At 50.3% G+C, this 26,614-nt stretch overlaps 1 protein-coding gene across 11 annotated transcripts in view; it reads right to left on the reverse strand.

Annotated features, from left to right (window-relative positions):
* The window catches only part of LOC147112361 (protein eyes shut homolog), a 2,879,641-nt gene that overhangs the window by 180,640 nt on the left and 2,672,387 nt on the right, over positions 1-26,614 (reverse strand). For all 11 annotated transcript variants that reach the window (XM_085996555.1, XM_085996552.1, XM_085996547.1 and 8 more), the window contains one exon: positions 20,677-20,865. In XM_085996555.1, coding sequence (XP_085852681.1) covers positions 20,677-20,865 — 189 coding nt within the window. The remainder of the gene's footprint in view (positions 1-20,676; positions 20,866-26,614) is intronic.

The following is a 26,614-nucleotide window of genomic DNA, read 5'->3' on the forward strand; positions in this document are numbered from 1 at the left end:
TCCCCAGCTAGTCTATATATATAAAAGGATATGTCTCTCTGTCTGTCTCTCTGTCTGTCTCTCTGTCTGTCTCTCTGTCTGTCTCTCTGTCCGGCTATACAATCAAAAGTTATAGAGCGTACCTACGCATATGTTATATCAAAAGAAAGCTCATCATTAGGGGACTCTTGTAGGCATATTTACTTTTTGCTCGGACAAAAATTGTGCCGACGGTCGGACAAAAATTGTGCTGACGGTATCCAAAAACGTTCAAAATTCCGCTCATTATCCGCTCAGTTGCATCGAGTGGAGGCGGGTTCATTGTGTGTGCGGGCGGACCATCCTGCAGTTGAGTGATGTGATGATTGACCAATCCTACAGTTCAGTGACCTGACGGTTGACCAATCGGTGCGTGTGTGGGCGGGCCTTATCATTCTGAACCGAGGTGAGTGGCCGCCATCTTGATTCCAAACTGTTCATTTCTTTTTCCCACTTTCTGCGTGTTTCTTTTCAAATCTACATTTCCAGCAAAAAAAAAGTTGCTTTTAAAACACAAGGGCCTAGAAATTCAGTTGGGCGCGCCAGCCGTTAGCGCCTTAGGAGGAGTAGATCTCGAGCGCTAGACGCTTAGCGCCCGGGCGCAGCATGATCTGCGTCTCTCCCCAACTTCAGGACACATTTAGCGCCGGCGCAAAGTCTTAGCGTGCGCCCTGTTGCGCGCGCAGATCATGACGTCATTTAATAGTGCAACGCCCTTTGTGCGCCCCAAACCGGAACTTCACTCGCGCCGGCCCATTGTGCGCCGGGCGGCCCTAACGACTGTGAAGTGGAATGGTACACAGCCGAGCCGGGCCGCGGGGAGCGCTAATTAAAGGGCACTTACCCTGCACTATAAAGGCCAGCCATTTTGCAGCATTCACTCTTGTGCAATGGTTTTTTGGAGAGAGACCAAGGAGGAGAGCTTACTGGTTTGGACCAACACTAGGACAGGTATTTTTGGCTCAGGCCAGAGCTTAGCAATTATCTTTGCCTTCATTGAGAGCTCAGTGTTTGCCAGCATATAATGGGGGCTGCATTGGGTGCCAACGCTGACTTTCAGCCTTATGCCAGAAGGGCTTACAGATGCCGTGAGAGAGTGGCAGCCCTGGCTAGACGCAGAGGGGGCAACAGGCGTCGCCAACTGAGGCCTTACCCACCCAGGGTATACCGCCACCAGTCCTCCTATCTGACCATGTCTGCCGCGATGTGTGTAAGGAGGCTGCGATTCAGAAGGGAGGTGGTTGCAGACATCTGCCAGCTGCTTCAGAGAGATCTGCAGCCACAGCTGATGCGCAGGACGTCTCTGTCGGTGGCAGTGAAGGTGACGGTGGCTCTCAACTTCTATGCCACCGGCTCCTTCCAATCCGCTGCTGGGGACATCGCTAACATCTCCCAGTTCGCCGTGCATTGCTGCATCCGCCAGGTGACCGAAGCCCTTTTCACAAGGAGACATCAATTCATCTCCTTCCCCATGACCCTGGACAAGCAGCAGCAGCGTGCAGTGGGATTTTCAAGAATAGCGGGCTTCCCCATGGTGCAGGGCGCCACTGACTGCACGCATGTGGCTTTGCAGGCACCTCTTGAGCATGCCGAGGATTACCGCAACTGGAAGGGCTACCATTCCCTCAATGTACAGCTGGTGTGTGACCACAGGCAGCGCATCCTAGCTGTCAATGCCCGCTTTCCAGGCAGCAGCCACGATGCCTTTATCCTGCGACAGACAACTGTGGCTGACATGTTCCAGGCACAGCCTCCCCCAAGAGGATGGCTTATCGGGGACAAAGGCTATCCTTTGTGTACCTGGCTCATGACCCCGTGCCGCGCGCCCACGACCCCTGCTGAAGAGGCATACAACGAGAGCCATCAAGCGACTAGGAACATCATAGAACAAACAATCGGCGTCCTCAAGCAACGGTTCCGCTGTCTCGATCGCTCCGGGGGAGCCCTCCAGTATTCGCAGGATCGAGTCTCCCAATTCGTCGTCGTTTGCTGCATGCTGCACAACCTGGCTATCCGCAGGACTCAGGCACTGCCACCTCACGTTGGACCACCACCTCAGGAGGAGGAGCAGGAGGAGCATGAGGAGGAGGAGGACGAGGAGTACCAGCCCAGGAGGGAGGCACAAGGTCCAAGGGCCGTCCGTCGGCAGCTTATTGAACGTCACTTCTAGGCCCCCTGTCAGGGAATGGCATGTGCCAATGAAAGAACATGATTGCAGCCGCTCTGCAAGCCCTCAGCCGGTTAAGGCAACAAACAGTTAAAAGATCAAACATGGACAATGTGAATAAATAAAAAGCTTTATTGTTCAAACTCAGCTCCCTTCCCACATGAAAACCAAAAACAGACGAAACCCCCAAAAAACACTCAAACAAATTACTCGCTCCCACAACCTGGAGAGGATTAACAAAACAGTGCAACTAAAATGGCCGTCATCCTCGGCCTTCGTTAAAAACAAACATCACATCCTCGGCCTCAAAAAACAAACACAACTGGCCACACATTTGACTATTTGGCCCACTAGGGCGATGCCTTGGCCATCTTTGTGTGGCCCCTGCCCGCCCTGCTGCTCCTCCTCAAAGTAAGGCCATTGGCTGCTGCAAGGCTGGGGGCAGGCTCCTGAGGGGCACATGTCGTGACGGCAGATGCCCTTGGGGGTCGGCCTAGTCGAGGTCTGGCCGTCGAGCGGGCGGCTGTTGAATGCTGCAGCTGTGGCTGGCCAGCATCAGTCGCTGCAGCAGCTCCTGGCAGCTCCACTGGGGGAGTGGCAGTGGCGGCTGGAGGAATGGGGGCAAGCTGGCGGATGGCAGGCGCTCGCTGGTCGCCTGAGACACTGGCACTCGCCCGGGCCAGCACTGCAGCATGTGCACCAATCTGCCGAGGGACAGACCGCTGTGCTGCTGCAGCGCGCCGGGTGCCCTGGCGATGCCTGGCTGACACAGCGAGTGTGGCAGCAGTGAGTGCCTGTGTTGACCTGTTCACTGACCGCATCAGAGCAGCCAGTGACTGGACGGCACCACTGATCACCTGGCCAGTCGCTGCCAGAGCTGCCCCGAATTCCGCACGACTCGCTGCCTGATCTGCCCGGAATTCAGCCCGACTGGTGGCCTCTGAGGGCCCGAACTCGGTCACACTCCGAGAGAGGGACTCGATGGCCTCAGGCAACCGTGCCACTGCCGCCATGAGCTCCGTGTGCCGGCGCTCCGAGTCCACGGACAAGTCCTCGAGGCGTTCCATCTCCTCGGTGAAGACCATCTCCGGACTGGAGGCCGGACTCTCCCTCTGGGGAGAAGGCTGCCGAGCTGGCCGACCCTTCCTGCGTTGCTGTTCGCCGCTGGGCCCAGCAATTGGACTCCCCTCCGACGCATCCCCCCTCTGGGGAGAAGGCCGCCGAGCTTCCACCCCCCTCCCGCGTTTCTGCAGGCCGCAGGTCCCATGAGCTCCCCTCCCCTTCGAAACTTCCGCCATGCTCCCCTCCAGGGAAGACGTGTCCCCTACATTGGCCTGGGTGCCCGCGGCTGAGGGTTCCCCTGATGGGCCACCTTCCTCTTGCTCCTCCTCCTGCTCCTCTTCTGAGGGGCTGTCACTGGCAAGTTCAGGGACCTCCTCCTCACCATCTGAAAGCAGGAAGGCACAAGAGTAGCTTTAGACTGAGGAGAGGGCGTCAGCAAGGGATGCATGAGTGGTGGCATTCAGCGCATTGGTCGGACAGTGGCAAAGGATGTAGATCTGATGCGCAAGTGGGACGAGAGAGGTCCAAACGTGGATGTCCTTACCATTGGTGGCCAGAACAGGGTCGGCATCTCCACATGCAACAGGGCCAATCACCCGGGCACCCATGATGCGCTCCACGCGATGTTGAAGCTCGGTGAGCGGCTGGATCTGGGGTCGGCCTCCCCCGGTCGCAGTCCGGCTCTTCCGATTATTAGCCAGCTTGGCCTGCAAGAGAAAGGACGGCCTCTAAGTACAGTGTGTCGCCCTGATCTTGTGTGCACTGCCTCCCATGGTGGAATAGCCTGGCCAGTGTGTCGCCCTGATCTTGTGTGCACTGCCTCCCATGGTGGAATAGCCTGGCCAGTGTGTCGCCCTGATCTTGTGTGCACTGCCTCCCATGGTGGAATAGCCTGGCCAGTGTGTCGCCCTGATCTTGTGTGCACTGCCTCCCATGGTGGAATAGTCTGGCCAGTGTGTCGCCCTGATCTTGTGTGCACTGCCTCCCATGGTGGAATAGTTTGGCCAGTGTGTTAAGTGCAGAATGTGCAATTGATGTTCATGCCTGTCCCATCCCTGCTGGATGAGGGCTGGCCATTAGGGCTTTCAGGTCCCTTTGCCCATAATGTGAGGTGCACATGCAAGGATGAGGAGGTCACTGGAAGGGGTACTCACCCTGACAATCCGCGTGAGGTCATTAAACTTTTTGCGGCATTGGACACCGCTCCTGGGGACCTCGCTGTTGGCTGACAGCTTGCTGGCGACATGCCTCCAGGCTCTCCTGTAGACGCGGAACAGCGCCTTCTTGCCATTGTCCAGGTATAAAACATGGCGCCTCTTCTCCACAGCACCAACCAGCATACTCAGATCACGCTCTGAGAAGCGCTGCGCACGTTCACGGGCCTTCTCCATGGCTTCAGGCGCTATTTGGGTCCAGCAGCAGTGTTCAGGCCTAGCTGCAGGGCTCCACTATCCAGGGCGCGGCAGCAGACACAGTCGACCCTTCCCCCTTAAGAGCTGGCCGGCGCCAGGGTGTCTGCTGTCAATCATGAGATGGCCGCACCTGCGCTGCGCCCGGCCTCGGCGCTATCGATCAGCACCTCCGGATTAGCGCCCAAAGAGAGGCGTCCAACACCAGTTTTAGCGCTCGAGTGAACTCTTAGGGCGAAGCTAATGAATATTGGAGAAGTGGCCTCGATTTGGCGGCGGGCGCAAACTTTAGCGGCCGCCCCTCTTTACCGCCCCAAAAGTGGCTACAATGAATTTCTAGGCCAAATTGTTTTTTAAAAAAGTTAATTAATTTGTAAATCTTTTCTCTAACATCTAGAATTTTCCTACCTTTCGACGTTTTTCCAGGCCTGTAAGCCTGGGCCTCTGTTGCCCAGCCACGCCCGAGCTAGGCACCTCCCGTCGCGCTGAACAAGCGGCTCGCGATCGTCGCCATTTTTGTGAAGGCTGGAGGGGGCGGGCGTGAGCTGAGCGTCGCCACCGCTGCCATCTTAGTAAAGGCGGGTGGGGCAGGAGTCAGCGCACGCGACTTGAGTCCGGCCGGGCCTCACGTGGTAGGTTGCATGGCGGCGGCTCTCTCTCTGCTCTTGAAGCTGGCTCGGGTGGGGGGCGGGGCTCGGGAGATCGGGGTTCGGCAGATCGGGGCTAGGGGGAGGGCAGGGCTCGGGAGATCAGGCCTCGGGAGATCGGGGGGGCGAGCCTCGGGAGATCGGGGGGGAGGCGAGCCTCGGGAGATCGGGGGGGCGGGACTCGGGAGATCGGGGGGCGGGGCTCGGGAGGTCGGGGGCGGGCCTCGGGAGATCGGGGCTCAGGAGGGCGGGGGGAGGGGCTCAGGAGATCGGGGGGAGGGAGATCGGGGGCAGGGCTCGGGAGATCGGGCCTCGGGAGGGGCGGGGGGCGGGGCTCGGGAGATCGGGAGTCAGGAGATCGGGGGCGGGGCTCGGGAGATCGGGGGCGGGGGGCGGGACTCGGGCTGACGGGGCGCTCCCCTCCCCCCTCTCCCCCTCCTTTCCCCCTCTCCCCCCCTCCTTCCCCCCTCCCCCTCCTTCCTCTCCCCTCCCCCCCTCCCCCTCCTTCCCCCTCCCCCTCCTTCCCCCCTCCCCCTTCATCCCCCCTCCCCCTTCATCCCCCTCCTCCCCCTTCTTCCCCCCTCCCCCCTCCTCCCCTTCTTCCCTCCTCCCCCTTCTTCCCCCTTCTTCCCTCCTCCCCCTTCTTCCCCCTTCTTCCCTCCTCCCCCTTCTTCCCCCCCTCCCCCTCCTCCCCTCTCCCCCCTCCTCCCCCTTCTCCCCCACCCCCCCTCCTCCCCCTTCTTCCCCCCATCTCCCCATTCTTCCCCCCTCCCCCTTCTTCCTCCCCTTCCCTTCTTCCCCGCTCCCCCTCCCCCTTCTTCCCCCCTCCCCTTCCCCCTTCTTCCCCCTTCCCCTTCTCCCCTCCCCCTTCTTCCCCCCTCCCCGCTCCGCTTCTTCCCCCCTCCCTCTCCCTTCTTCCCCCCTCCCCCTCTCCCCCTTCTTCCCCCCTCCCCTTTCCACCCCTCCCCCTTTCATCCCCCTCCCTGTTTCCTCCCCCCTCCCCCTTTCCTCCCCCCTCCCCCTCCCCCTTTCCTCCCCCCTCCCCCTTTCCTCCCCCTCCCCTTTCCTCTCCCCCTCCCCCTTTCCTCCCCCTCCCCTTTCCTCCCCCCTCCCTTTCCCCCGCCCCTTTCCTCCCCTCCTCCCCTCCCCCTTTCCTCCCCCCTCCCCCTTTCCTCCCCCATCCCCTCCCCCTTCCTCCCCTCCCCCTTTCCTCCCCCCTCTTCCTTTCCTCCCCGCCTCCCTTCCCCCCACTTCCCCCAGTCGCTCTCTCTCTTCCCCCCAGTCGCTCTCCCTCTTCCCCCCAGTCGCTCTCTCTCTTCCCCCCCAGTCGCTCTCTCTCTTCCCCCCAGTCGATCTCTCTCTTCCCCCAGTCGCTCTCTCTCTTCCCCCCAGTCTCTCGCTCTCTCTCTTTCCCCCAGTCGCTCTCTCTCTTCCCCCCAGTCGCTCTCTCTCTTCCCCCCAGTCGCTCTCTCTCTTCCCCCCAGTCGCTCTCTCTCTCTCTTCAACAACAACATGCACTCAAAAGACCTCGGCACCGCCGGGCACTTCAGCTAGTACATAGATAAATAAGTACGTCTTGTCATCTTTTTACTGCCCATCTTTGCAAGCTGTGGGTTTTCATTGCAAAGGCTAACAATATATCTGTACATTACATAGGATATACAACACAGAAACAGGCCATTTGCCCAACCAGTCCATGCCGACGATTATGCTCCACTCGAGCCTCCTCCGTCATTTCCTCATCTAACACTATCAGCATAACCCTCTATTCCCTTCTCCCGCATATGCTTGTCTAGCCTCCCCTTAAATGTATCTATACTATTCGCTTCAACCACTCCCTGTGGTAGTGAGTTCCATAGTCTCACCACTCTTGGGTTGAAGAAGTTTCTCCTGAATTCCCTGGTTGATTTCTTGGTGATTATCTTATATTGATGGCCTCTGGTTTTTCTCTCTGTATCTACTCTATCAAAACCTTTCATAATTTTAAAGACCTCTATTAGGTCACCCCTCAGTCTTCTCTTTTCAAGAGAAAAGAGACCCAGCCTGTTCATCCTTTCCTGATAGGTATACCCTCGCATTTCTGGTATCATCCTTATAAATTTTCTCTGCATCCTCTCCAGCGCCTCTATACCCTTTATATTTTTGTATTTTTCCATTATTAAGTATCTCTGCCACAGTAGTTAGTGCTACCAAAGTAAACTTCAGGGTAGTATTTCACCTGTGAGTAACCTGATTTTAAATAACTGAAAATGACTTAAAAAAACTAAGGAGCATTTAATAGTCTCATTGGTGTACACTAGCCTGTTTCAGTTTCTAAGTAAGTTAAATATTTTTTGATATGTAGAAACTTTTAAAATGTGCCCACTAGTGCCTGTGCATCTAAGAAAATGAGCGCAGTTTGAAGAGCCTTTCCGAACCAGCGCAAGTGGCAGAATCTCGCAATTCCAACCTGGGGGGCGTGGCCAATTTTGTGGGCGGGGCCTGATCCGGGTGAATTGAATCTTAAACCAGCATAAAAGATCACGGAAAACAGGAACGCAAGTGGTTTTGGACGTAACTCACTGATGTTTAAAATTCCCCGATCTTTTGCGCTGGTTGGGCCGATTGCGCTGGATTCTGGGCGCATAACTGGCAGAAACTCTAGGCCCAAGAATCATTTACGTTCAGAACTTTTGTTTAAAACTTCTCTTATTCAAGTTTGATGGGAACGATGCTTTCCGAACTTGCTACTTTTATTACTCGCAAATAACCATTGTTCACAAAAATAACAAAAAAGCAGCCGCTGCAACCACATACTTTCGAGAAACGTAGACATGGGGTGATTTGATCGAAGTTTCTAAGATGATGAAAGGACTAGGCTGTGTTTGTGTAGACCAATTGATTTGACGGGATATGTTAGGGAGGACCAGGGGTCACAATCTCAAGTCATGTAAGGCCGGATCTAGGTTCGATGTCAGGAGGTGGCTCTTTTCCCAGAGAATAGTTGACCTCCGGAATGGCTGGTGCGGGGAATGCCATTGAATTCTTTCAAGTGAGAGCTGGACCTGTTTCTGGCTGGGGTGGAGATCACCTCCTACAAGAGGTAGGTACCTGGTAATGTTAATCAGGGCCAGAGTGGTCTCTTGGACTAGTTTCGATCGCTTAAGGGGGTTAGGAGAGTAATTTTCCAGATTTTTCCCGCCTAATTGGCCTGTGTTTTCATCTAGTTTTTCATCCCTCCCAGGAGATCGCATGGTTTCGGCTGGGGTGGGGAGTGTATATGTCGTGATGCACAAAGTATAACAATTATGTGGGACAGGCAGGATGGACCAGAGGGTCTTTTCCTGTCCATCATTTTGTGTATGCTGCTATTTAGAACATATTACAGCATATGACGCCCCGCAGAGCCATTCCCCACTCACCAGTTTCTCTTTACCTGTATCTGTATCCAGCTTGCTGTCGACTGCACTTACAGGATGAGCTAGCATACAGAATTCACATTTTTTGCCTTCAAGACTACTTCAGAAAAAGCTGAAGCTTCCATCTTGTTCTGATATCTTATTAAAAATAATACCGGTTATTCCGAATAATGGTTTCCCTGAGGGTGTTTCATTCTCAGTGATTGGTGGATCGTGGCTTAGAAACGGCAAGTGTGCCGCTCTGTGAATGGCCAATCTCGCTGTCAATCAGACATTGCTGGAGGTCATACGCTCAAATGCATGCTGTAAGCTACAGCCTGTTGACTTGAGTCTTCACAGTTAAAAATGAGGGGGTGTGGCAACCTACAGAAACTCAGAAGTTCAGACTTCCCATATAGGCACAGGCATCCGATGGATGACGTTAGGGCAAAGCCAGTGATTCTGCACTTCGAGTGGGAGCGTGGATCAGAGACAGGGCTATTACTTTGTAGCCCTGATTCTCCAACCCATGCCCCCTTAAGAATGACTTCCAACGATACTGTAATATTGCATTCATCCCCAGCTGTGATTTCCCCTATCTGCTGAGAAGACTTTAAAGAGACCAGGCTAATTATAAATGAGCAAGCTGGTTTATTTTTCAAATGTGCTGAGTGAACATCGAAACATTTCCAAAATCAGTCGCAATTCACTGTTAACACTCCTCATAATATAGAAAAGGAAACAAAGTATGCCACACTATCCTTGTTATTGGGAGTAAATTCAACTTTTCTGACCAGCCTTCTCACTGAATCTCTTTAAATATTGGCCAGGACACAAGGGAGAACTCCCCTGCTCTTCTTCAAAATAGTGCCACTACCGCTTGCATCATTTCAAAAGATGGATAATATCAGCCATGACAGACACTTTTTGTGAAAGGTAAAACTATTAAATGGTTCTATCCATGTTCAAAAGCAAGCAGTACAAGAGAGATATTGAACAATCCAATGCAGTACTAGGAGCCTGGGAACAAGGGGTTAATCAAACAAATCAGTCCGACAAGGTCCTTTGAATTCTTCTTACAGATCTTGATAAAGTACTTCTCAGAAAAAAATAAGCAATCTTGTTTCTCTGCAAAAATGAAATATAGTCTTTGTACGAACTGTACAAGAATAAATTTATAAAGCTTCACTCATCCCAAGGCTTCATGACAAGACAAGCCCAACTGCAAATACATGAGATGTGCTGATATTTTTATACTCAATTCCTATGAAGAATATTTTCTTTGCAGACAGTTTGATCGGAAAACAGCAACAACTTGCATTGATATGGCATCTTTAACATAATAAAACCTCCGAAGGCGCTTCACTATTCTCTACCCCAAAGGGCTGTGGATGCTAAGCCATTGAGTATATTCAAGGCTGGGATCGCCAGATTTTTGGGCACTAGGGGAATCAAGGGATATGGGGATAGGGCAAGAAACTGGAGTTTAAAAAAATTCTTTTATGGGATGTGGGCGTCGCTGGCAAGGCCAGCATTTATTGCCCATCCCTAAATGCCCTTGAGTTGAGGTTGAAGATAAGCCATGATATTATTGAATGGTGGAGCAGGCTCGAAGGGCCAGATGGTCTACTCCTGCTCCTAATTGTTCTGTTCACAGGAACGTAATTAGACAAAAAGTTGACAACCGAGCCAAAGAAGGAGACATTTGGTCAGGTGACCAAAAGCTTGGCCAAAGAGGCAGATTTTAAGGAGCGTCTTAATGGAGGAGAGAGAGGCAGAGAGGTTTAGTGAGGGAATTCCAAAACAAGTTGATTGACCCAAGAACACCAACAGTCCTTACAATCTATAGACAAAAAGTCCTGAGATGCTGATGAGTACTGTTAATATACATTGTCTGGTTTTGGGCAATATGACATTATTTCAACTCACAATCAACACACATATCATTTACATAGTAGTGTTGATTTACATAGAATTACATAGATTTTACAGCACAGGAACAGGCCATTTAGCCAAACAGGTCTATGCCGGTGTTTATGCTCCACTCGAGGCTCCTCCCACCCCTCTTCATCTCACCTTATCAGCATATCCTTCCATTCCTTTCTCCCTCATGCACTTATCTAGCTTCCCCTTAACTGCATCTACGCTGTTCACTTCAACCACTCCATGTGGTAGTGAGTTCCACATTCTTACCACTCTCTGGGTAAAGAAGTTTCTCCTGAATTCCTTATTGGATTTATTAGTGACTGTCTTATATTTGTGTCCTGAAGTTTTGAACTCTGCACAAGTGGAGACATCTTCTCTATTTCTACCCTATCAAAACCCTTCAGATTCTTAAATACCTCTACTAGTTCCGATTCCATTCACACCTTCTTCAAAGCACCTTTAACTCAATTGAATTTTCTGATCAGAAGACAGCGGCCTATCTCGATGGGACTACTGGAAGTGTTCTTGTCGCACATTGTTACTTAACAACTTTGTGATCAAGCATTAACATGTCTCTGTTCCTTTCAAAGAGGCACAGGGCTACAAGATGCTGGGGGAAAAATTCATTCTCGCCCAGAAAGCAGTCGGTGTCCTCACCAACTGTCATTAACGGCTGCCCGAAATGGCCGCCACGCTAAACAAGGTAAATTGGTGTGGGGGGCATGATGGTAGGTGGCCCAGCGCTAACCTTAGGTGCAACGCTGTCCTGGTGGCGTTGCACGAGGGATCCGGGACCAATTTGTAGTCCTGGTGCGGAGTTGGTGCTTCTCCAAGCGTCTGTGTGCGAGGCTGTGAGGCTCGCAATGCATTGTGGGCAGTGAGGAGCTCGGAAATTTAAATTGGCCATGCACACTGAAGCAAGGCAAAATAAAATGCATGGATTCAATACATTTTTCAACCCTTTCTGTCTTTTAACAATAATTCATCTTTAAAAGAACTTCCAAATGTCAATATTCAGCACTTAAAGCTGAATTACCTTCCTGAACTCAACAAGTGGGAAAACGGCCTTAGCACGACCACAAATGGCTCAGCAAACCAGGGCAGGGTCACCGAGGGTCTCACGCAGCACTCCAACTTTGTGCAGGGGGTCAACACTGCAAGACTGGCCTTCTACCCACAGGGGTCAAGAGGCCCTCCAGAAAGAACAAGGTGGGATTACATTACCGAGGCCGTCACTGCCAGCAGTGTCCCCCCGCCCCCCCACTACCTGGCTCCAGTGCCCAAAGTAGCTTCATGACCTCAAACCACTGGTCAAGGTCAGTGAATGCATCTTCAAAAGCCATCGCCTACCAACTGAACCACTAGCCTCACACACTGCTTAATGCAGGACCCGCAGTTACTCACCTACCAACAATCTGCACCAATGATGAGGCACATAAGAACATAAGAACATAAGAAGTAGGAGCAGGAGTAGGCCATACGGCCTCTCGGGCCTGCTCCGCCATTCAATAGGATCATGGCTGATCCGAATCTAGACTCACGTTCACTTTCCTGCCCTCTCCCCGTAACCCCTAATTCCCTTATCTGCTAGGACACTGTCTATCTCCATTTTACATTTATTTAATGTTGCAGCTTCCACAGCTCTCTGGGGTAGCAAATTCCATAGATTTACTACCCTCTGAGCGAAGAAGTTTCTCCTCATCTCAGTTTTCAAAGGGCAGCCCCTTATTCTAAGATTATGCCCCCTAGTTCTAGTCTCACCCATCAGTGGAAACATCCTCGCCGCATCCACCCGAGCAAGCCCCCTCACAATCTTATATGTTTCGATAAGATCGCCTCTCATTCTTCTGAACTCCAATGAGTAGAGTCCCAACCTACTCAACCTTTCCTCATACGTCAACCCCCTCATCTCCGGAATCAACCGAGTGAACCTTCTCTGAACTGCCTCGAGAGCAAGTATATCTTTTCTTAAATAACAACAGAAAATGCTGGAACAACTCAGCAGGTCAGGCAACATCTGTGGAGAGAAATTTGAGTTGACGTTTCGGGTCGAACCCTTCTTCAAAACTGGAAAGAAAAGAAAATAGATCAGAGGCAGGGCTGCGATTGGACAAAAGAAGTAACAGAAACAAAAGAAGTAAAAGAGACAATAAAAGGTATTCGAAGCTAGACGAGATGGTAATAGGCTGAGATTAGGTGTGAAGTGTACTGGCAGGGCAAGAGATAGCTGCCAGGTGTGAGAGAGAAACAAAAGGAAAGGGGGGGGGAAAGGAGTGGAAAAATTACAAGAAAAAATGTAATAGGGGCCAAGGTTATGATCTGAAATTGTTGAACTCGATATTGAGTCCGGAAGGCTGCAGAGTGCCTAATAGGAATATGATGTGCTGTTCCTCGAGTTTACATTGAGCTTCCATGGAACAATACAAGAGGCCAAGGACGGTGAGGTCCGAGTGGGAATGGAGCGGTGAATTAAAATGACAGGCGACCGGAAGCTCGGGGTCACCCTTACGGACTGAACGGAGGTGTTCCGCAAAGCGGTCACCCAATCTGCGTTTGGTCTCCCCAATGTAGAGGAGACTGCATCGTGAGCAGCGAATACAGTATACTAGATTGCGAGAAGTACAAGTAAATCGCTGTTTCACCTGGAAGGGGTGTTTGGGACCCTGGACAGTGGGAAGGGGGGAGGTATAGGGGCAGGTGTTACATCTCCTCCGCTTGCACGGGAAGGTGCCAGGTGAAGGGGAAGGGCTGTTTGGGGTGATAGAGGAGTGGACTAGGGTGTCTCGGAGGGAGCGGTCCCTACGGAATGCTGAAAGGGGAGGGGAGGGGAAGATACGTTTGGTGGTGGGATCACTTTGGAGGTAGCGGAAATGCCGGAGGATGATCCGTTGAATGTGGAGGTTGGTGGGGTGAAAGGTGAGGACAAGGGAACCCTATCGTGGTTCCGGGAGGGAGGGGCCGGGGTGAGGGCAGAAGTGCGGGAGATAGAACTGACACGGTCGAGGGCAGTGTCAACCACGGTAGAGGGGAATCCTCGGTTGCGGAAAAAGGAAGACATGTCTGAAGCACTGGTGTGGAAGGTGGCATCATCTGGTGTGGAAGGTGGATTCCAACTAAACTTCCACCCTTCATGCTTCGGATCTACCCAGGATTACAAATATCTCCAAGATATTCATCGTTCCTCGAACTACTGCTCTCGCCGCATCCTGAGATCCACGCTCAACGCCATGCGGCGCCACATGAACACTCTCGACCTCGCTCTTCAGCAACACCGGCGCACTCTATCTCAAAGCTGTCCGGGTCCACAGTTCCATTTCATCCTTCGACTCATCCGACGCTTCAGCAAAAAACTTTTTTTCTTCCTTTCCGATGTCAAGGATCGCAAGCTTCATCAACTCTTGGACACCAACGCCCCTCCGGAACCTTCTTCCCCTTCACTTTCCTCTGACCCACCTTCTCCCAATCTCACCCCCTGCCACGTGTTCACTATCCCCTCTGACCTTCCACTCTCTGACCCCGAACGATCAGCCCTCAGCAAAGGCCTGAGCTTCATCCCCTTACGCCCCCACCTCAATGAATTTCGAGCTCGGCACGATGTTGAGCTCTTTTTCCGCCGCCTTCGTCTCCATGCCCACTTCTCTGGCCAGGAGTCTTCCCCCCGCACAACTGACCCTTTCTCCCGCTTGCAGAATTACCGTTCTACCTGGACCCCTCCCCCTGGCCTCTTACCCTCTCTAGATCTTTTCATCGCTAACTGCTGCCGTGACATCGGCCGTCTCCATTTCTCTGCTCCCCTCACTCACTTCAACCTACCTCCCACTGAACTTGCAGCACTCCATTCTCTTAGATCCAACCCTGACATTGTCATTAAACCCGCTGACAAGGGTGGTGCTGTTGTTGTTTGGCGTACTGACCTCTACCTAGCGGAAGCTGAACGCCAACTCTCCGACACCTCCTCCTACCTCCACCTGGACCATGACCCCACTACCGAACATCAAACCACCATTTCCAAGACTGTCACTGACCTCATCTCCTCTGGAGATCTTCCCCCCCGCTGCCACCAACCTCATAGTTCCCCAACCCCGCACAGCCCGCTTCTACCTCCTTCCCAAGATCCACAAACAGGACTGCCCTGGTAGACACATCGTTTCAGCCTGTTCTTGCCCCATGGAACTTATCTCTTCCTATCTTGACTCTATCTTTTCTCCCCTTGTCCAGTCTCTTCCCACCTACATCCGCGACTCTTTGGATGCCCTCTGCCACTTTAACAGTTTCCAGTTTCATGGCCCCAACCGCTTCCTTTTCACCATGGACGTACAATCCCTCTACACCTCCATCCCCCACCCGGATGGCCTGAGGGCGCTCCGCTTCTTCCTTGAACAGAGGCCTGACCAGTCCTCATCCACCACCACCCTCCTCCGCCTGGCTGAACTTGTTCTCACATTGAACAACTTCTCCTTTAACTCCACTCATTTCCTCCAAATCAAAGGTGTTGCCATGGGTACCCGCATGGGTCCTAGCTATGCCTGCCTTTTCGTGGGCTATGTGGAACAATCTTTGTTCCAGTCCTACTCGGGACCCCTCCCTCACCTCTTTTTCCGATACATTGATGACTGTATCGGTGCCGTTTCCTGCTCTCGCTCCGAACTTGACAATTTCATTCACTTTGCCTCCAATTTCCACCCTTCCCTCACCTTCACATGGTCCATCTCTGACTCTTCCCTTCCCTTCCTCGACTTCTCCGTCTCCATCTCTGGGGATAGGTTATCGACCAATATTCACTACAAGCCCACTGACTCCCACAGCTACCTGGACTACACTTCCTCCCACCCTGCTTCCTGTAAGGACTCTATTCCATTCTCCCAGTTTCTCCATCTCCGCCGTATCTGCTCCGACAATGCCACCTTCCACACCAGTGCTTCAGACGTGTCTTCCTTTTTCCGCAACCGAGGATTCCCCTCTACCGTGGTTGACACTGCCCTCGACCGTGTCAGTTCTATCTCCCGCACTTCTGCCCTCACCCCTACCCCTCCCTCCTGGAACCACGATAGGGTTCCCCTTGTCCTCACCTTTCACCCCACCAGCCTTCACATTCAACGGATCATCCTCCGGCATTTCCGCTACCTCCAAAGTGATCCCACCACCAAACGTATCTTCCCCTCCCCTCCCCTTTCAGCATTCCGTAGGGACCGCTCCCTCCGAGACACCCTAGTCCACTCCTCTATCACCCCAAACAGCCCTTCCCCTTCACCTGGCACCTTCCCGTGCAAGCGGAGGAGATGTAACACCTGCCCCTATACCTCCCCCCTTCCCACTGTCCAGGGCCCCAAACACCCCTTCCAGGTGAAACAGCGATTTACTTGTACTTCTCGCAATCTAGTATACTGTATTCGCTGCTCACAATGCGGTCTCCTCTACATTGGGGAGACCAAACGCAGATTGGGTGACCGCTTTGCGGAACACCTCCGTTCAGTCCGTAAGGGTGACCCCGAGCTTCCGGTCGCCTGTCATTTTAATTCACCGCTCCATTCCCACTCGGACCTCACCGTCCTTGGCCTCTTATATTGTTCCACGAAAGCTCAACGTAAACTCGAGGAACAGCACATCATCTTCCGATTAGGCACTCTGCAGCCTTCCGGACTCAATATCGAGTTCAACAATTTCAGATCATAACCTTGGCCCCTATTACATTTTTACTTGTAATTTTTCCACTCCTTCCCCCCCTCCCCTTCCCTTTTGTTTCTCTCTCACACCTGGCAGCTATCTCTTGCCCTGCCAGTACACTTCACACCTAATCTCAGCCTATTACCATCTCGTCTAGCTTCGAATAACTTTTATTGTCTCTTTTACTTCTTTTGTTTCTGTTACTTCTTTTGTCCGATCGCAGCCCTGCCTTCGATCTATTTTCTTTTCTTTCCAGTTTTGAAGAAGGGTTCGACCTGAAACGTGAACTCAAATTTCTCTCCACGGATGTTGCCTGACCTGCTGAGTTTTTCCAGCATTTTCTGTTGTTATTTCGGATTTCCAACATCTGCAGTATTTTGCTAGCGTATATCTTTTCTTAAATATGGAAACCAAAACTGCATGCAGTATTCCAGGTGTGGCTTCACCAATACCCTGTATAACTGAAGCAAGATTTCCCTGTTTTTATACTCCATCCCCCTTGCAATAAAAGCCAAGGTTCCATTGGCCTTCCTGATCACATGCTGCACCTGCATACTAACTTTTTGTGTTTCATGCACCAGGACCCCATGATCCCTTTGTACTGTAGCACTTTGCAGTTTCTCTCCATTTAGATAATAACTTGCTCTTTGATTTTTTCTGCCAAAGTGCATAACCTCACACTTTCCAACATTATATTGCATCTGCCAAATCTCTGCCCACTCACTTAGCCTGTCTATGTCCTTTTGCAGGTTTTTTATGTCCTCCTCACTCACTGCTTTCCCTCCCATCTTTGTATCGTTGGCAAACTTGGATATGTTGCACTCGGTCCCTTCCTCCAAATCATTAATATAGATTGTAAAGAGTTGGGGTCCCAGCACTGCTATTCCTAGCCTCACCTCAACCCCTTGGAGGAGACGGTGCAGGCCATTCTTGGCAGGGGCATGGCTGAGCCCTTGGCCAATGGCGGGGCTGAAAGGATACAAGAAGCGGGTATCCTGGTACGTTATCCTCCTTCTGGCATGCACCTCTAGGCTTCCCGCCCTCCCGTCAGCACAACTCCACTCTTGTGCCTTCCTCATTTCACACACCCAACCTGCCCAGCCAGTGGGATCGCAGGCGGACGATTCCATCCCGGATATGCCGGCCACAAAGCAGCTGTCTGGGATGCATCGTTCTGTCTGATTGCTCCTCTTTGGCTTGATCCTCTTTGACGTCCTCCTCTTTTGCATCTTCCTCTTCTGAGTCTTCCTCTTCCCTCTGCAAGAGGATGCTGTAAATGTGAAATGACAGCATAAAATGCTGCAAGTACTCAGTTGGTCAGGCAGCATGTCGACCTGAGACATGAGCTCCATGGATGTTGCGTGACCTGCTGAGTATTCTCGCTCAGGCCAACATCCCCAGCTTCGAAGCTTTAACCACACTCGATCAGCACCGATGGACGGGCCACATCGTCCGCATGCCCGATACGAGACTCCCAAAACAAGCGCTCTACTTGGAGCTCCGACACGGCAAGATAGCCCCAGGTGAGCAGAGGAAACACTTCAAGGATACCCTCAAAGCCTCCTTGAAAAAGTGTAACATCCCCACCGACACCTGGGAATTCCTGGCCCAAGACCGCACAAAGTGGAGGAGAAGCATCCGGGGAGACGCCAAACACCTCGAGTCTCTTCGCCGGGAGTAAGCAGAAGCCAAGCGCAAGCAGCACAAGGAGCGCACATCAACCCGAGCACCCCACCCACCCGCCCCTTCAACCACCGTCTGCCCCACCTGTGACAGAGACTGTAGGTCCCGCATTGGACTCATCAGTCACCTGAGAATTCATTTTTAATGTTTCCGAGAGACTGCCTAAGAAGAGAAGAAGATTCGCAGCATCTTCTGTCTTCTCAAAGGCGTTCATTACCATCCGAGCACTTGCAAGCGTCCAGCAGCACTCCGTAAACACGTAAAAAAAAAATTCACATCTATTGCAGCAAGTCACCACTTCAATAAAATAAAAATACCCAGTCCAAACCCTTCCATTCAAACTTACCTGATTGATGTGTGTGTCCCTGTAACAGCTGCAGATATCGCCCCTGTCAGCGTCTGTCAGCCTGCTTGCACGCCAGGTTAACCTAGCGTGCTTAGGACCCAGCGCTGGTTTGAGCGCAAGGGTCGAAGTTTGCGTAGGTGACATTAAGTTGGCGTTGCACACTGACTGATGTCACCACGCTGCCATTTTTTTCAGGGTGCTGCCAGTTACCGGCAGTACAAAGGGGGTGACCAATATGGTGGCCGCCAGCGGGACTGCTTCCTGCTGGTGCAAGAGCGGCATCCGCCATTTTTTCACACAACGCTGGCGCTACCAGGTTGCAGTAAGGACATCAATTGCTCGCCCATTGTCTTTGGGCACATAGCAGACTTCTAATGAAGGTGCGGCCTCCATTTTGAGTCTGGTGTGTAAAACCACTTTTTTAGAAGCAAGAGAACCATCAACACAAATATAACTTTTTGTCATGCTCAATGGTGGTAAAGTCTTGACAATAAGGAATGATACAACTTGCAGCGAGGGGTGGTGGGGGGGTTGTTTGCTAGAAAGATGGAAATTCAAAAAGTACAAACAATACTCTCCTGCAATTCTGAATAAACATTGGCCCATAATTTGCAGTCAGTGACGATGCAACGGCAATCGCCACTGACCTCGAAGAAAGCTGCCCACAGTGATCTTGCGATCTCTGTGGGGAAAACTTTAGGTTTCTCGACATGTAATTGATTGCAGCACTGTGAATAGGGAATTACTAGGGTAGTGCAGCAGTGACGTCATCAAGCTGTCTAAGCAGTCAATTACATTGAAGAATTCTCACAGACAGCAAACCAGGAAATGAAAAGCACTGATTATCTCCAATTTTTAAAAATGTTACAGAGAGCGAAATAAAGATTGGGACATACATTGGTTTAAGGTAGAAGCTAAGGTAGAAGAATATATTTTTTTTAATTGTAATTTTTAGCATAATTTGACATTTCACTAATATAAAAATTCATTTTTCAGGGCCAGAACGGTTGTTTAGCAGTCAATACCCTGTTAAAACCCCAGTTACACTGATTCCAACAAGGCTTAACATTTAATGAAGTAATTAACAGTGATATTAGCATGGAAAAGCCCAAGGGGGAAAAATTCATTATCGCCCCCTTTGGGGCGCCATTATCGGCCGTGCGCAAAGTTTAGCGCCTGGTGCTAATTATCGCCTCCGACAGCAAACTTGGCTTTTATCGCCCCTGGAGGGGATTTGAGCGCTAAATCAGGCGCTTCACACCTGTCTTAAGGCGCAAAGGCCGAGGAGCGAGGCGCTACCTCAGAGCGCTGGCGAAGCAAGGAAGGGCAAATCAAAATAAACCTGCAAAATGCTGTTCAGTACTCAAAACTCCTTCACACAGCATTGAATCTCTCCAGAAGTCTCTCTCTCTCAGAATGCATGGTGCAAAAATGTCACCGACAAAAAAAGGCAGGAAGCGGTTGCCTTTAAATAGCACTCCCCTAGTCCCTTTCTCACAGCATAACGCGCCCCTCAACCTGTCGTTGCTAGTGGCAGGCGGTAAGGCAGGGGGCGCCACTCAGTATCCGGTCCGGGGTGCTAACGGGGCGTTGCGCACTCGACTGACGTCACAATCTGCCGGCGCAGGAGATCGTGGCGGTAGTGTTTAGTGCCGCCGCAAAATGTCTAGTTAATTTCATGAGCGGTGAAAAATCACCGTGCCCGGGCACTAGTTGCTTTGCGCCCCATTAGCGCCCTCTTAAGGTGCTAACGGGAGGAGCAAACAACTGAATTTTTCCCTCCAAGTTTTCGCCAGTTCCACTGATTTCACTGATTACACTGATTGCTGATTATGGGCGGGGGTCCACAGCGCATCCTGTGTCGGAGCAGTGAATGACTGACCGCAACTTCAGGATTCCGCGTTTAGATGCGCATGCGCTAAATCCTGAAGTTACAGTCAGTTTCAGAGGGATAATGACGGCGAATGCTAACAGTTTGCCGTCATTACCCACTGCAAAATCCGAGTCAATATAGTTTTAATAATTAAACAGCACAGATTATTAAAAATGCTCCTTTCAGATTTATTGGTATATTGTCAGTTTGGAAAAATTGAAAATCTTTCTAACTTTAAATGTAGTATTTCACTTCAGGATTGAATCAACTGCTAGCTTCTAATAGATGGCAAAGGTGTCCCTTGAAATTAAGATCATATATAACCTCTCAAGGGTAAAATTAACAAGCATTACCATTGAAATACTTCACCAACTGAGTCAAATAAAAACAGAAAGAATTCCTGTTTAAAAGAAATGGTCTTTCTTTAAAAATGTTGCCCAACTCGTGTAGTAAATAATTGAGGAAGAGAAAGAAAATACATTATGGTGCTTTTGATAATTGTACCTGCTTCACAGCTTTCTCCTCCATACTGTGATGAGCAGTGACATTTCACTTTTCCAATATCCAAATCCTCGCAGGTTGCCCCATTCAGGCAAGGACCGTCTGCACAAGACACCGTCGTTGCTATGGAGACAGTTGTCAAGGAGATAGCAGGGGCATGTACAGGAGAGGAAATAATTGATGGCCAGACATCTAGAACAAAAAAAGTGTGTTAGGTGTCAAAACATTACAGCGCAAAAAATGAGAACTGCCATCAAACAATGTCACATGGTAAGATCACTAAATGGAAACATATTTTAGGATGATTTATCTTTGAGAAAAGATAATAAAAATGAATAACCTCACAGCAAGTTCCCCGATTAATCATTATGTCCCGTCTCTACCTTACCCAGTCATCTTCATTCTAGTGATTTATCACAAGGAGGAACTAATACTGCAGAGAAATGAGAGCAGATTAGGTTAAATTAGCTCACTTGCTACTTCTAGTTTCTGATATCTTCCTTCACTATGTGATTATGAGTAAACATCAGAAACCCAGACACAGATGTTCTCATTTGTTTAGACGTAAGTGTTGCAAATGTGTGCTAATGAAAAGTCGACCGAAATTGAGAGGAGCTCCCCGAAAACAGCCAATGGGAATGAGAGGGAAGAGCTTCTGTTGTACATGGTAAAGACAGTGACAGAAGCAGATAAACTCATTTATTACCAAACAAAGTCAGGGGTGCAATCTGTGAACCCTTGATCCGTTGAACATGGGACAACTTGATCGATCAAACCCAGTCATCCATTTTGTGTTAACCTTATGACTGATACTTCAGAAGTTAAGAATTAATAGAATCATAGAAGTTTATGGCCCAGAAGGAGGCCATTAGGCCCATTGTGTCTGTGCCGGCCGACAAAGAGCTATCCATCCTAATCCCACTTTCCAGCTCTTGGTTCGTAGCCTTGTAGGTTACGGCACTTCAAGTTTATATCCAAGTACTTTTTAAAGGCATTGAGGGTTTCTGCCTCTACCACCCTTTCAGGCAGTGAGTTCCAGACCTCTGCCATCCTCTGGGTGAAAAAAGTTCTCCTCAACTCTCCTCTAATCCTTCTACCAATTTACTTTAAATCCATGCCCCCTTGTTATTGACCTTCCTGCTAGGGGAAATAGGTCCTTTCTATCAACGCTATCTAGGCCCTTCATAATTTTATCTCCCCATCTCTAGATATTTTATAACGCAAAAAAATGTTCCGTGGCAGACAGGTAAGTGCGATGAGGTGGGGTGGGTGGTCCGACAGGGATCACTTGAAAGCATTTAGGATACAATGCTGCTGCTGTGCTCCATCAATATCCCCATCCTCAATGATGGTGGAGCCCAGCACGTGAGTGCAAAAGACAAGGCTGAAGCGTTTGCAACCATCTTCAGCCAGAAGTGCCGAGTGGATGATCCATATTGGCCTACTCCTGAGGTCCCCACCATCACAGAAGCCAGTCTTCAGCCAATTCGATTCACTCCACGTGATATCAAGAAACGACTGAGTGCACTGGATACAGCAAAGGCAATGGGCCCCGACAACATCCCGGCTATCGTGCTGAAGACTTGTGCTCCAGAACTAGACACACCTCTAGCCAAGCTGTTCCAGTACAGCTACAACACTGGCATCTATCCGACAATGTGGAAAACTGCCCAGGTATGTCCTGTCCACAAAAAGCAGGACAAATCCAATCTGGCCAATTACCGCCCCATCAGTCTACTCTCAATCATCAGCAAAGTGATGGAAGGTGTCATCGACAGTGTTATCAAGTGGCATTTACACACCAATAACCTGCTCACAGATGCCCAGTTTGGGTTCCGCCAAGTCCACTTGGCTCCTGACCTCATTACAGCCTTGGTCCAAACATGGACAAAGGAGTCGAATTCCAGAAGTGAAGTGGGAGTGACTGCCCTTGACATCAAGGCAGCATTTGACCGAGTGTGGCATCAAAGAGCCCTAGTAAAACTGAAGTCAATGAAAATCGGGGGGAAAACGCTCCACTGGCTGAAGTCATACCTAGCACAAAGGAAGATGGTTGTGGTGGTTGAAGGCCAATCATCACAGCCCCAGGACATCGCTGCAGGAGTTCCTCAGGGCAGTGTCCTAGGCCCAACCATCTTCAGCTGCTTCATCAATATCCTTCCCACCAATATAAGGTCAGAAATGGGGATGTTCGCTGATGACTGCACAGTGTTCAGTGCCATTCATAACTCCTCAGATAATGAAGCAGTGCATGCCCGCATGCAACTAGACCTGGATAACTGATAAGTGGCAGGTAACATTCGCGCCACAGAAGTGCCAGGCAATGACTATCTCCAACAAGCGAGAGTCCAACCACCTCCCCTCGACATTCAACAGTATTACCATCGCCGAATCCCTCACCATCAACATCCTGGGGGTCACAATTGACCAGAAACTTAACTGGCCCAGCTAGATAAATACTGTGGCAACAAGAGCTGGTCAGAGGTTAGGTATTCTGCGGTGAGTGTCTCACCTCCTGACTCCCCAAAGCCTTTCCACCATCTACAAGGCACAAGTAAGGAGTGTGATGGAATACTCTCCACTTGCCTGGATGAGTGCAGCTGCAACAACACTCAAGAAGCTCGACACCATCCAGGACAAAGCAGCTCGCTTGATTGGCACCCCATCCACCACCTTAAACATTCACTCCCTCCACCACCGGCGTACCATGACTGCAGTGTGTACCATCTACAAGATGCACTGCAGCAACTCACCAAGGCTTCTTCGACAGCACCTCCCAAACCCACAACCTCTTCCACCTAGAAGGACAAGGGCAGTAGGCGCATGGGAACACCACCACCTCCAAGTTCCCCTCCAAGTCACACACCATCCTGACTTAGAAGTATATCGCCGATGCTTCATCTTCGCTGGGTCAAAATCCTGACACTCCCTCCCTAACAGCACTGTGGGAGTACCTGCACCACACGGACTGCAGCGGTTCGAGAAGGTGGTGGTGAGGGTAATTAGTGATGGGCAATAAATGCTGGCCTTGCCAACGACGTCCACATCCCATATACGAATTTTAAAAAAAGTTACCAGGGTACCGGCAATCTATTTTATCATTCACAATATCTTGCATTTATATAGCGCCTTTAACATGGAAAAATGTCCCAAGGCACTTCACAACTGCATTATCAGACAAAACATTGATACTGAGCGAAAGAAGAGTGACTTAAAGACTGGTCAAAGAGGTAGCTTTTAAGGAAGGCCTTAAAGGAGGAGAGAGATGCAGAGAGGTTTAGGGAGGGAATGCCACTGCTTAGGGCCCAGATGGCCAAAGACGCACTCACCAATGGACTGGCGAGGAAGTGGGAGATGCCAGGGAGGCCAGAATTGGAGGAGTGCAGAAGTCTTGGAGTGTCGTATGGCTGGAGGAGGTTGCAGAGATGGGGAGGGGTGAAGCCATGAAAAGATTTGAACACAAATTTTAAAATCAAGGCATGTCTAGCTACATGTGGAAGGGTCTAGAAACACAGGTCCTGGGGTGAATCGAGATCCAATGTATGTCAGAGAGCACAGGGGTGATGGTTGAACGAGACAGCGTTCAGTGCCATTTGCAACTCCTCAGATACTGAAGCAGTCCATGCTCGCATGCAACAAGACCAGGGTAACATTCAGGCTTGGGCTGATAAGTGGCAGGTAACATTGCACCACACAAGCGCTAGGCAATGACTATCTCCACCAAGCGAGAGTGTAACCACCTCCCCTTGACATTCAATGGCATTACCATCACCGAATCCCCCACCATCAACATCCTGGGGGTCACCATTAACCAGAAACTTAACTGGACCAGCCACATAAATACTGTGGCAACAAGAGCAGGTCAGAGGCTAGGTATTCTGCAGCGAGTGTCTCACCTCCTGACTCCCCAAAGCCTTTCCACCATCTACAAGGCACAAGTAAGGAGTGTGATGGAATATTCTCCACTTGCCTGGATGAGTGCAGCTGCAACAACACTCAGGAAGCTCGACACCATCCAGGACAAAGCAACCCAATTGATTGGCACCCATCCACCACCTTAAACATTCACTCCCTCCACCACCAGCGTACCGTGGCTGCAGTGTGTACCATCTACAAGATGCACTGCAGCAACTCGTCAAGGCTTCTTTGGCGGCACCTCCCAAACCTGCGACCTCTACCACCTAGAAGGACGTGGGCAGCAGGTGCCTGGGAACACCACCACCTCCAAGTTCCCCTCCAAGTCACACACCATCCTGACTTAGAAATATATCGCCGATCCTTCATCGTCGCTGGGTCAAAATGCTGGAACTCCCTCCCTAACCGCATGGTGGGAGTACCTTCACCACACGGACTACAGCAGTTCAAGAAGGCAGCTCACCACCACCTTCTCAAGGGCAACTAGGGATGGGCATTAAATGCTGGCCTTGCCAGCGAAGCCCAGATCCCATAAACGAATTAAAAAATAAATCTGGAGCTGAATGGTTTTAGCTGACCCCAAACCAACAGTTGGTGAGCAGGTTATTGGCAAGTTGGTGTCACTTGAGTACACTACCGATACCATCACTTTGCTGATGATTGGGACGAGGCTAATGGCGCAGTAATTGGCCAGGTTAGATTGCAAAGATATTAAAACAGACAATACAAATGTGTTCAAGAGACAATTAGATGCATTGGTGGAGAAGAAAGGAATTGAGAGACATATTTGAAAGAGAGGTAGGTGTGCTGATCTCTGTAAAACAAGAGGCTTATTGGGTATTAAAGGCCTTTTCCTATTTCTTGTTTGCTTTCTCTCAAATTGGAACACGTTACTGAAGACTACCTCCTAAATTCCCTCCCAATTGCAACGAAGTTCTTGATAATGAGGTTGAACATCACAAAAGGCCTGTGTTCTCATAACTACTACAAGGAATTTTGTACTTTACAGGCAAATGACCCATTCACAGACACCAGAAGGAAAGCAAGGGAATGTGAAGAGAGGGAAGAAGGCATGTACGGCTTTTCTTCCCATAGCATGTGAACAGGCTGCTGGAATTTTCAAACTGGGGCATCACCGGGTGTGTAGGATACAAGAGGCCGTATTTTCATCACTCCACCACTGGTCGCCATGCCTTCAGCTGCCTAAGCCCCAAGCTTTGGAATTCCTTCCCTAAACCTCTCCGCATCTCTACCTCTCCTTCCTCCTTTAAGTTGCTCCTTAAAACCTACCTCTTTGACCAAGCTTTTGGTCACCTTTGGTGACCAGCACTTATGGCCTACTCCTGTTTCGAATTCTTATGTTCTATCCTAATATCTCCTTATGTGGCTCAGTGCCAATTTTTGTCTGACATTAAGAACATAAGAAGATAAGAAATAGGAACAGGAGTAGGCCATACAGCCCCTCGAGCCTGCTCCGCTATTCAATAAGATCAGGGCTGAACTTTTACATCAACTCCACTTTCCCGCCCTATCCCCATATCCCTTGATTTACTTAGTGCCCAAAAATAATGCTCCTGTGAAGCACCTTGGGATATTTTACTACGTTAAAGGCACTATATAAATGCAAGTTGTTGTTGCATATCCTCAATCGGGATCTCACCGGCCATCACCACAAGCAGCAATTTTCAATACATGGGGCCCATCGTGGAAACAGCACTTGTGGGTCCCTGAGGTACATCAGCCTCAACCAGGCAGAAACAATGCACTTCTTTATTTGTTTTTTTTAATCAAACTGTCACAACAGTATCATTGCTTTCAAACTTGTCTTGATGTTTTCACTATTTCGTCACAAAAAAATAACTTACAAAAAGAAATCCAATTTTTGCACCAAACCAATTGGAAATTATGTAAATTCCACGTAATCAACACCACAACCAGTGCCACCGACGCCAGCACTCGCTGCCTCTCCCTCTTGCCACCATATATGCCCATACCTCTATTCAAAGTGGGCAATGCAGGGTACCAG

Source organism: Somniosus microcephalus, chromosome 9 (assembly GCF_052327205.1).
Source record: "Somniosus microcephalus isolate GS21.2 chromosome 9, FLI_Smic_1.0, whole genome shotgun sequence".
Lineage (NCBI taxonomy): Eukaryota > Metazoa > Chordata > Chondrichthyes > Squaliformes > Somniosidae > Somniosus > Somniosus microcephalus.